Below are 12,440 nucleotides of genomic sequence, written 5' to 3' on the forward strand. Positions count from 1 at the left end.
AGTGGGGCTCCGGCCCGGTCTGCAGTGGAAAAGTTGGGCCCAAAGGTCAAAAAGGTTAAGAACCCCTGCTCTCGAGAGGACATTTGTGTTTTCCGAAATGTGTAACTCTGACAGAAGAACTAGACCAAAAACAAAAGTCCACTGCAGAGAAAGCTGGTTCTTAAGAGAATATATATAGATACAGGTGCACTCAAAAGTACTCTTTAATATTATTAATAAATATTTTAAAAATACGAATAGACAACCTGAAGGAAATACTGAGTGTTTTTATGTTGTATGTTAAGAGCTATTTAAATTGTTTTTGTTTTCTTGGGTACTCTGCTAAGTACTGCAAGATAGTATATTAAAATATAATTTACAATGAGCGTTGAATCACTTTTAATGCAGCTATGAAATATCAAATCTAACAGATTGACTTTATTGACCCGAACATAACTATAAAAGTATTTTTTATTATAAGCTGTGTTTCCCAAGAAAAAAGTCTCAAAAAAGACAGGTCGTATTATTTTCGGGTCAATACATGAAAAACAGCAAGTGGCGCCAAACGACTTCTCCCCAAACAAGTCAGAGCTTTTCTTCCTGTCACTCACATAGCAGGGATCTGGACCAATGCAACCATACAGTACATATATATATTTCTATTTTTTTTTTACGATTCATTTTGTCTTCGATTTTGTGTTTAAAAAGGTATGTTTAAATCTAAGAAAAGATTTAGAGAAAATTAAATATAATCTGAGGGGTGCACCAAAACAATTTGACTTGACCTGGGGCTGCATAATTAGTTACATAGCTAAATTAAAGACACTATAGGATAAATGTGACACTCATTGTTGACAATTAACCTTTCCACTTACCTCAACTCTTTTTTTTTGTTTGTTTGTTTGTTTTTATTCAGAGACACTTCTCTGTATTTTTGTGATTTCTGTTTTCTCAGTACCTGTATTGTGATTTCCCTATCAAATGAATAAATGTATATATATATTTTTTTTTTTTTTTTTTTTAAAGTATGTTTCCAAAAACGTGACGTGAGAAAGAGGGGTCATTTTATATTCACATCAATACTGGTTTAATAATGAATAATTATGCAAAGGAAAACATTTCAAAATGGTGCTTTAGTCTCTGTCTACTATTATCTATTATAAAACCTAGTTTAACATAGCATAATACCTTTTAAAATAGATTTTTATTTGGAGTATGTAAATAGACGCATACATAAGTAGTTTAACACAACCGCAGGGTGCCGTAAACGCGTGCCAGGTTTTGCAAGTGCTTGAAAAGTGCTGGAATTTGACCCTGGTGAAGATGTATTGAACCTGTCATTCAGATAGATCCTTTTGTTTGTTTTGTCCTTCAGAGGGGAAATGCGTGTCCGTATGCCCAGGCGGTTACTACGGCGACGAAGACACAAATGACTGTGAAGAGTGTCACACAGACTGCGTGTCGTGCATTGGCCCCCACGTCCACGACTGTGCTTCGTGTGAAGAGGGCAAAACTCTGGAAATTGGACAGTGCGTGTCTGACGAGGACGTATGTCCATTTGGGACGTTTCGCAGCGGTGAGAACTCTTCAACGTTCTATTCATCCTGCCTCTTCTCCAAAATCAATCAGGGATCTTTTTGGAAACTTAAGTACTTAGTCAGAGCTGCTGAACCTCAGCCAGAAAGACTGAGATAATTGATTGAACACTCATGAAGAATCTGTACTCGACAACCAACATTTTTAACACAAAACACATTCAACAGACAACATTTTTTTTACATGCAGAATATATGCGACTTGTTTGTTACATGCAAAGTTTGGTTAACCGGTTTACGAAAACGGAGGTCAAATTTTGGCAAAAAGGTTTGTTTAAAAGTGGATCGACCGAAGACCAATCAACGTAGATTGCTTTACGTAAATTGCAGACCCTTCTTTATTCTCCCTTTCTCCTGTTTTTTTTTGTTTTGTTGTTTTTTGCATTTTGATACTTACGATCAGGTAGCGATCCACCTGCGCAAAATCTCAATAGAGTAGTATGTCAACTTACAAGCACATTGCATTCCACTACCCAGCTCTTAATGTGCCAGTAGAGTGGAAAAACAAGTTGACTTCATATACTTAATTGTGTTTCATTGTGTCCATTAAACCATATCCAATTGTATTTATAATCCCCAAAATATGGGAAAATACGGTCTAAACATTACAAAATGCCACAAATTCAGTCGGCCATTTTGACTACTATTCTTCTGCGAATATCTTCGGCAATTTCCGTAGATTCTACGTCACTGTATTAACGTTTCTGCACTCTGACCATGTAATCACATCAGTCATACTAGAAATACGGAAACATTGGAAAGAGATGTGGTGTCTTATCATTCACGATCCTTATGTAAGACAAGTACACATGTGCTTGGCTTTTCTTATGCATTCGAAATTGAAACTAAATAGCTAACAATTGAGTTAACAGATGTTGCGCCTATTATAACCTCTAAAAAACATCCAGAAATTGCCAACTATACTCCATCTACATGTCGTGACCTGAATATTAACCATATATGAGCTATATTGTTATTATAAGCGCTAACGCAGATGGCCTATTCTAGCGGCGCATTGATACCAGTAATCTAATGCGAGCTTACACTGCTGTTGTTGACACACTAAGCCAACGGCTGCTTATGCTTCCTCTCAAACTTGGTAAAAATAAATTCTAGATTATAATTCATGTTTCTCTCACATGGTAGTACACAAATGTGGCCATGGACTGAAACACTGGTCAACTTTGACATCCCCCAAGATGGCATTTTTTTTTAACCGTTAGTGAGGATTGTGATTGATTCTTTATCTAAACATAATTATGTGAGCGTCCTGTCTGTCAGCATCCTAGGAAGAGTAGAAATTGTACTCTAAATGTTTGTTTTATTATGGTTTATAATGGTTAGTTTGTATGTTTAGCAATGCTGCTAATGCTATAGTGTTTCAATAAAGCTGAATCCTGATCCGGGCTCAAAAATACAAGGTTCTGGATAATAATTTTTCCCAAAGCAACCGCTGTTGGCTCTGACCAAGTCTGCTTGATTAGCATTGTTGTTGAAGGGGAAGGGATCTTTGGTTCCTAACTCTACGTCACGGATCATGTGACTGACTTTCTCAATAACCCTCAAAATGGCTCAGGAATCTCTGTGAGATTGATACTATTTTGATCATATCTATTTATTTGGAAACTTTGGAAGGCTTTTGGTGTCATAAATCAGATATAGTGGAGTTTGCATGTTGTCCCAGTGACTTCATGGGTTCTCTCTGGGTACTCCGGCTTCCTCCCACCTCCAAAGACATGCACCTGGGGATAGGTTGATTGGCAACACTAAATTGGCCCTAGTGTGTGAATGTGAGTGTGAATGTTGTCTGTCTATCTGTGTTGGCCCTGTGATGAGGTGGCGACTTGTCCAGGGTGTACCCCGCCTTACGTCCGAATGCAGCTGAGATAGGCTCCAGCACCCCCCGCGACCCCGAAAGGGACAAGCGGTAGAAAATGGATAGATGGATGGATGATAATAGCTTCAATATAGAGGCAACTTGTTTTTCCACTCTACAGCCACAAATGTATAATTACTCCTTCCCTTGTAGATGTATTTGTTTTTATGTTCTACAAATATCTTTTTATATTATTTATCCTCGTAACTCAGGAAGGGGAAGCAGAGCACTGTCAACACTGTGTATGGTGAGGGTGGTGTTCTGCTGACCTCGACTGCGGATGTTGTGGATCGGTGGAAGGAATACTTCGAAGACCTCCTTAATCCCACCAACACATCTTCCTATGAGGAAGCAGTGCCTGGGGAATCTGTGGTGGGCTCTCCTATTTCTGGGGCTGAGGTTGCTGAGGTAGTTAAAAAGCTCCTCGGTGGCAAGGCCCCGGGGGTAGATGAGATCCGCCCAGAGTTCCTTAAAGCTCTGGATGCTGTGGGGCTGTCTTGGTTGACAAGACTCTGCAGCATCGCGTGGACATCGGGGGCGGTACCTCTGGATTGGCAAACCGGGGTGGTGGTTCCTCTCTTCAAGAAGGGGAACCGCAGGGTGCGTTCTAACTGTCTTGGGATCACACTCCTCAGCCTTCCCGGTAAGGTCTATTCAGGTGTACTGGAGAGGAGGCTACGCCGGATAGTCGAACCTCGGATTCAGGAGGAACAGTGTGGTTTTCGTCCTGGTCGTGGAACTGCGGACCAGCTCTATACTCTCGGCAGGGTCCTTGAGGGTGCATGGGAGTTTGCCCAACCAGTCCACAGGTGCTTTGTGGACTTGGAGAAGGCATTCGACCGTGTCCCTCCCCGTGTCTTCAGTAATGCGGACGCTGTATCGATCCGTTGTGGTGAAGAAGGAGCTGAGCCGGAAGGCAAAGCTCTCAATTTACCGGTCGATCTACGTTCCCATCCTCACCTATGGTCATGAGCTTTGGGTTATGACTGAAAGGACAAGATCACGGGTACAAGCGGCCAAAATGAGTTTCCTCCGCCGGATGGCGGGGCTCTCCCTTAGAGATAGGGTGAGAAGCTCTGCCAAAGTAAAGCCGCTGCTCCTCCACATTGAGAGGAGCCAGATGAGGTGGTTCGGGCATCTGGTCAGGATGCCACCCGAACGCCTCCCTAGGGAGGTGTTCAGGGCACGTCCGACCGGTAGGAGGCCACGGGGAAGACCCAGGGCACGTTGGGAAGACTATGTCTCCTGGCTGGCCTGGAAACGCCTCGGGATTCCCCGGGAAGAGCTGGACGAAGTGGCTGGGGAGAGGGAAGTCTGGGCTTTCCTGCTTAGGCTGCTGCCCCCGCGACCCGACCTCGGATAAGCGGAAGAAGATTTAAACAAGGAGACTCGGTAAAGAATCTGGGTATTATCTTCGACCCAACTCTCTCGTTTGAGTCACACATTAAGAGTGTTACTAAAACGGCCTTCTTTCATCTCCGTAATATCGCTAAAATTCGTTCCATCTTGTCCACTAGCGACGCTGAGATCATTATTCATGCGTTCGTTACGTCTCGTCTCGATTACTGTAACGTTTTATTTTCGGGCCTCCCTATGTCTAGCATTAAAAGATTACAGTTGGTACAAAATGCGGCTGCTAGACTTTTGACAAAAACAAGAAAGTTTGATCATATTACGCCTATACTGGCTCACTTGCACTGGCTTCCTGTGCACTTAAGATGTGACTTTAAGGTTTTACTACTTATGTATAAAATATTACACGGTTTAGCTCCAGCCTATCTCGCCGATTGTATTGTACCATATGTCCCGACAAGAAATCTGCGTTCAAAGAACTCCGGCTTATTAGTGATTCCCAGAGCCAAAAAAAAGTCTGCGGGCTATAGAGCGTTTTCTATTCGGGCTCCAGTACTCTGGAATGCCCTCCCGGTAACAGTTAGAGATGCTACCTCAGTAGAAGCATTTAAGTCCCATCTTAAAACTCATTTGTATAGTCTAGCCTTTAAATAGACCCCCCCTTTTTTAGACCAGTTGATCTGCCGTTTCTTTTCTTCTCTCCTCTTCTCCCCTGTCCCTTGCGAGGGGGAGTTGCATAGGTCCGGTGGCCATGGATGAAGTGCTGGCTGTCCAGAGCCGGGACCCCGGGTGGACCACTAGCCTGTGCATCGGTTGGGGACATCTCTGCGCTGCTGACCCGTCTCCACTCGGGATGGTTTCCTGTTGGCCCCGCTGTGGACTGGACTCCCGCTGATGTGTTGGATCCACTGTGGACTGGACTTTCACAATGTTATGTCAGACCCACTCGACATCCGTTGCTTTCGGTCTCCCCTAGAGGGGGGGGGTTACCCACATATGCGGTCCTCTCCAAGGTTTCTCATAGTCACTCACCGACGTCCCACTGGGGTGAGTTTTTCCTTGCCCGTATGTGGGCTCTGTACCGAGGATGTCGTTGTGGCTTGTACAGCCCTTTGAGACACTTGTGATTTAGGGCTATATAAATAAACATTGATTGATTGATTGATTGGATGGATGGATCCTCGTACTGAAGGTGCCACTAGCCGCAGGCTAACTAACTAAAACGCTATCTTAAAGCGGTTGTCTAGCAACCCAAAGCTATACAGCGAGACTGTGAGAGTTTGGACACATTTAAAGCGTTTGTGATCACACAAAGTGATCTCTAAGACAGGTTGACATAGCTCTGACCGGTCCGAGGTACGACAATTGAGGGAAATAAATTTGTCGGAAGGGCCGCTCGCATCGAAGCTCTTCGAAATGGCTGCACCCGTGTGTACAGGATGGGACATAAGGCTTCTTCAAAATGGCTGTGCATGATGATTACATACCGGAAGTGATGTCATCTAAACAGCAGCCCCCGATGGCTTCAAGCGGCATTCACAATATGAATGAATGAATAAAGCGTTTGCATACAGAGGCATATATGACGTGATGTTCGTAAACTAAAAATGTCGCAAATAGGCGTTTGTAAATCGAGGTTCCAATGTAATCAACATGATAACACATTCGGGTTGTTAAATGCTTTCCAAAACTACAGTTTGGATTGTACCACCCCAGCGATGAGGACATATTTTTACGCCCATTTAAACAAATTATAATCCTCTATTACAGGGGTCGGCAACCCAAAATATTGAAAGAGCCATATTGGACCACAAATACAAAAAAGTAATCTGTCTGGAGCCACAAAAAATTAATAGACTTATATTAGTGTTGCCAATCAACCTATCCCCAGGTGCATGTTTTTAGAGGTGGCCCTAGTGTGTGAAAGTGAGTGTGAATGTTGTTTGTCTATCTGTGTTGGCCCTGCAATGAGGTGGCGACTTATCCAGGGTGTACACCGCCTTCCACCCGAATGCAGCTGAGATAGGCTCCAGCAACCTCCCGTGACCCCGAAAGGGACAAGTGGTAGAAAATGGATGGATGGATGGATATAAGTGTTATAACAATGGCAACACATGATGTAAGTAGCTAATTAGTTATATTAGCCTACTATCAAAATTACTATGTGTCGCAGGCTGACATAAATCTTTGTTGACAGAAATGTTGAAAAATAATATTTATTTTACACATGTTTACAACATTGGAAAACATTAGTAAAACTTCTCACATGGGGCTCTAGAGCCGCGGGTTGCTGACCCCCGCTCTATTAGGAAATAATAAGTGCCATCGTACATGCTGGTTTGGCATGCAAATTAGGTTTGTGAAGTCTTCACCTTGGAGATTTCTCCAAAAAAGACTGTTACAGCAAACATTTCTATGTCCTGACTCCTTTATAGAAAACTGTGTTTTTTGTGCAGAGGATGGCGAGTGTGAGGATTGTCACCCATCCTGTGAGTCCTGCTCTGGAGAAGACAGGGACCTGTGTGCAAAATGTGCAAAAGGTCCGTGTGAGTTTTATTTAGTGTGAGCAAACTAGGCAATTTTTTGTGGGGGGGGGTTTTCAACAAAAAATCATCTAATTTACCTCCAGCTGTCTGCCGATGTTTGCTTTTCCTTGCTCCTCCAGGGCGCTTCCTGACCTCTCAGCAAACATGCGTGTCAAAATGTCCCGGGGCTTTTTTCGGCGGCCGGCTGAGCGGCGAGTGCGAGCCGTGCCCCGCCGGCTGTTTGCACTGCCTGGACTCTGAGCGTTGCACCCGCTGCCTGAGCCATCCCAGGGCGCCGTTCTTCCTGCAGGACGGCCAGTGTCTTCAGAAGTGTGTCAGGTCAGAGGTCAATCACTTGTCATACGCGCTCTGTTGACCTGATTTGAATATGCATACGCAGGTTGCTCTTTTTTTTTCAATTGTTCGCGTTGGGAATCGAACTTTGGGGACTGTTTTAAAGTCACATCTGGAAGTCCCGCTTTTACAAAACCATCCCTGACATATCCGCCGGCCATGGTTCTGACATTTCTCCTTGACATTTATGAGCAATTAAATCGACACTGCAAGTGTGTCGTGTCCTTGCAGACGAGATCCTTCAGCGTCCATAGTCTCTCCGCCTAGAAGACTTATGTGGCTGCCTGATGGGGCTTTATTACCTCCTCCAAGGAACAAATATTCAACCTCTGACTAGGAAAAAAGTGCATTGGAATACCACCTAAGTTTGGACTCGCAACGTGAGGGCAAAACAAACTTTGAGTTCATTGAGATGCAGTGCAGTCATTTGATGTCACACACAGTGGTGATACACTAACCAGTGGTGTGCCGTCAGGGCCAGCTAAGTCTTCTCTGCTGGCCTAACATAACCAGAAATCATGATCATAATTAAAGAGAAAATTATTGTTTGATTTACTTTCCCTAAATATCTAAAAGTATTCATATTCTCTTCATGTCATATTATGCTCCTTCCAGTGTTTTTAGTTGTAGTTTGTATCCAATCAGAATTCAGCTAGTTTATGTTGCCATGCTGTACCAAATCTGCCCGAGGCCTTCAGAATCAAAAATGCGGCCGTCCGTGCACAGTAAATAAACGGGGACATACAGTTGATAGACAGTTGCGATAGCCAATCAGATCACGAGTTTTTGTCAGTAGCCTATCTAGGTAGCCTGATGTTAATGAGACTGTGATTGGATACTCATCAGGACCGTTAGCGGATGAATTTAAGAACACATAGAGTTGAGAGACAGTCGCGATAGCCAATCAGATCACAAGTTGTTGCCTATCCAAGTAGCCTGATGTTAACGAGACTGTGATTGAATATATAAATAAATGATAAATGGGTTATACTTGTATAGCGCTTTTCTACCTTCAAGGTACTCAAAGCGCTTTGACACTATTTCCACATTTTACCCATTCACACACACATTCACACACTGATGGCGGGAGCTGCCATGCAAGGCGCTAACCAGCAGCCATCAGAGGCAAAGGGTGAAGTGTCTTGCCCAAGGACACAACGGACGTGACTAGGAAGGTAGAAGGTGGGAATTGAACCCCAGTAACCAGCAACACTCCGATTGCTGGCACAGCCACTCTACCAACTCACTTGTCATTCCAAAGTGAGTATCCCTTCACAAGTTTCAATTTAGCAGGAAGCGGGAAGTGTTGTGCCATAGCCAGAGAAGGATTAGGTGGCAGATATATATTTGCAAGGCCATTTTCAAGAAGGATATTTAAAGGGAAATTACATCTTGTGAGACGATGTCTGCCAACTCCGGAAGCTAGCTCAGCTGTTCTGGCGATGAAATGGGGAAATGCTCGCCATTTCCACTCGAATAAGCCGACGACGAGGGGTACCACTGGCTTATACGGCGTCGAATAACTGCTACAAATTGTGAGTTCAAATATTTAATTTTTTCACTTTTAATGTTTTTTGCAATTTAAATTTTGACAGTACCACATATGATACTGTATGTTTTAAAGGCCTACTGAAATGAAATGTTCTTATGCAAACGGGGATAGCAGGTCCATTCTATGTGTCATACTTGATCATTTCGCGATATTGCCATATTTTTGCTGAAAGGATTTAGTAGAGAATATCGACGATAAAGTTTGCAACTTTTGGTCACTGATAAAAAAGCCTTGCCTGTACCGGAAGTAGCGTGATGTCACAGGTTGTGGAGCTCCTCACATCTGCACATTGTTTATGATTATGGGCACCAGCAGCGAGAGCGATTCGGACCAAGAAAGCGATGATTACCCCATTAATTTGAGCGAGGATGAAAGATTTCTGGATGAGGAAAGTGAGAGTGAAGGATTAGAGGGCAGTGGAAGCGATTCAGATAGGGAAGATGCTGTGAGAGGCGGGTGGGACCTGATATTCAGCTGGGAATGACTAAAACAGTAAATAAACACAAGACATATATATACTCTATTAGCCACAGCACAACCAGGCTTATATTTAATATGCCACAAATTAATCCGCATAACAAACACCTCCCCCCTCCCGTCCATATAACCAACCAATATAACTCAAACACCCGCACAACACACTCAATCCCACAGCCCAAAGTACCGTTCACCTCCGTAAAGTTCATACAGCACATATATTTCCCCAAAGTTACGTACGTGACATGCACATAGCGGCAAGCACGTACGGGCAAGCGATCAAATGTTTGGAAGCCGCAGCTGCGTACTCACGGTAGCGCGTCTGCTATCCAACTCAAAATCATCCTGGTTGTGTTGCTGCAGCCAGCCGCTAATACACCGATCCTACCTACAGCTTTCTTCTTTGCTGTCTTCGTTGTTCATTAAACAAATTGCAAAAGATTCACCAACACAGATGTCCAGAATACTGTGGAATTTTGCGATGAAAACAGACGACTTAATAGCTGGCCACGATGGTGTCCCAATATGTCCGCACAATCCGTGACGTCACGCGCAAACGTCATCATACCGAGACGTTTTCAGCAGAATATTTCGCGGGAAATTTAAAATTGCACTTTACTAATCTAGCCCGGCCGTATTGGCATGTGTTGCAATGTTAAAATGTCATCATTGATATATAAACTATCAGACTGCGTGGTCGGTAGTAGTGAGTTTCAGTAGGCCTTTAATTGCTGATGCATTTTAATTGATTTTTAAATTTGCCAGAAAATAACCTGTTTTGTACACTGCTGATGGGATTCAATTTACAGTAAGGTGTAAATGTATTGCTGTATAGTATTTCTCCAGCAATGGGCATGTGGTGACATCAATTATGGTATTATGAGAGGTAATCATTGAAGTCAGACATCACTAAAGGCCTAGGTGGGAAACGCACGGCCCGCCACTGAAACTAACACACTACAAAACACAACATGAAAATTAGTGTGACTGCTCCAATCATTTCTGCATGAGGATACTTGGTAAAAAAAAAAGGTGAAAATTGTTGACAGTCAAATCATCTATTAAAAACTAAGCCAATACTGGGATGTATGTACATTTTACTGGAATGCATTGAAGAATAAACTACAGGTAAAACTCCAGGTAAGATACTTTAAGAACTATGGATCGCATCTTACATTGTTATCATTGTTTTTGTTTTGGTCAGCTAATAGGATGGATTATAGACTTAGACTTAGACAAACATTATTGATCCACAAGGAAAATTGTTCCACACAGTAGCTCAGTTTCAAAATATGGAAAGGATAATGCAGGTATTAAGTAGACTAAAACGTACCATAGTAGCAATATAAAATATATAATATATGTAATATTTACATATTAGATATAGAGTATATAATATATATTCATATATTATATTATTATATTGTATGTGGGCTCTGTACCGAGGATGTCGTTGTGGCTTGTACAGCCCTTTGAGACACTTGTGATTTAGGGCTATATAAATAAACACTGATTGATTGATTGATGTATTATATTTTTATATAATATATACAATATGTAACAAATCCCAATTACCATGTACAATATTACAGTATATGTAACAGCTGCAGCAAAAAATACAAACATTTAAATAAGGACACCATAAAATAAAGAGTAGATCCAGCAGAAACAATACATTATAAACAAAAAGAGGTAGCTAATATAGAATTTTATTTTTTTTATACTGAAAATTATCTATGTAATTTTGTCTTTGGAGTCCTGCTGAGACTAACTTCAAATTTGGTGCAAATCTAGACAAAAGTGCTACGATTGGTTTGGGGTTTTTTTCTTCACTTTTGCGACCGTACCTCATTAGCACCATATTAAATATTTCATAAGTTCGGTCACAGACGAAATTGCAGCATATGTTTTTAAAGATTTTCTTATATGGTGTGATTTTGTTCCATTTTGTGCTTTAAGCAATGATTTGTTATTCAAGGAGCTTTATTTGTTATACTCGTACACATTTGCACATACAGTACAGGCCAAAAGTCTGGACACACCTTCTCATTCAATGCGTTTTCTTTATTTTCATGACTATGTACCTTGTAGATTGTCACTGAAGGCATCAAAACTATGAATGAACACATGTGGAGTTATGTTCTTAACCAAAAAAGGTGAAATAACTGAAAACATGTTTTATATTCTAGTTTCTTCAAAATAGCCACCCTTTGCTCTGATTACTGCTTTGCACACTCTTGGCATTCTCTCGATGAGCTTCAAGAGGTAGTAATTTGAAATGGCTTTCACTTCACAGGTGTGCCTTATCGGGGTTGACTAGTGGAATTTCTTGCTTTATCAATGGGGTTGGGACCATCAGTTGTGTTGTGAATGAGAAGGTGTTTCCAAACGTTTGGCCTGTACTGTATATACTCTGTTATTCAGTTTTTACTGATCCTTGTAGACGGGTAGGATTTGGTTCAAAGCGTCCTTTAAAATTTGGAGCTGGTCACTCAAAAACTACTTGACCCGTCTTCACTGGACTTAGGCAAATAAAAAAAGATTAAAAATTTGGTGTAGATTAAAATACGTTTCTTAGCCAATTAATTTATTTTTACATAACTTTGTGAAAGGGTGGGGCATGGTCGGAGGATGAATACATAAAAATTTGGAGGTAGTCACTCAAAAACTACTAGAGCAATTTTTTTTAAAAATCAGTAAAATTTGGTGTGGATTCAAATAAAATTTTC

General features: G+C 41.8%; 1 protein-coding gene across 1 annotated transcript in view; it reads left to right on the forward strand.

The window, feature by feature from the left end:
* The window catches only part of pcsk5a (proprotein convertase subtilisin/kexin type 5a), a 124,743-nt gene that overhangs the window by 67,057 nt on the left and 45,246 nt on the right, over positions 1–12,440 (forward strand). The window contains exons 27-29 of the mRNA XM_062031209.1: positions 1,355–1,555; positions 7,260–7,343; positions 7,469–7,667. Of these exons, the coding sequence (XP_061887193.1) occupies positions 1,355–1,555; positions 7,260–7,343; positions 7,469–7,667 (484 nt within the window). The remainder of the gene's footprint in view (positions 1–1,354; positions 1,556–7,259; positions 7,344–7,468; positions 7,668–12,440) is intronic.

The sequence above is a fragment of the Entelurus aequoreus genome, linkage group LG21 (genome assembly GCF_033978785.1).
Source record: "Entelurus aequoreus isolate RoL-2023_Sb linkage group LG21, RoL_Eaeq_v1.1, whole genome shotgun sequence".
Taxonomy (NCBI): domain Eukaryota; kingdom Metazoa; phylum Chordata; class Actinopteri; order Syngnathiformes; family Syngnathidae; genus Entelurus; species Entelurus aequoreus.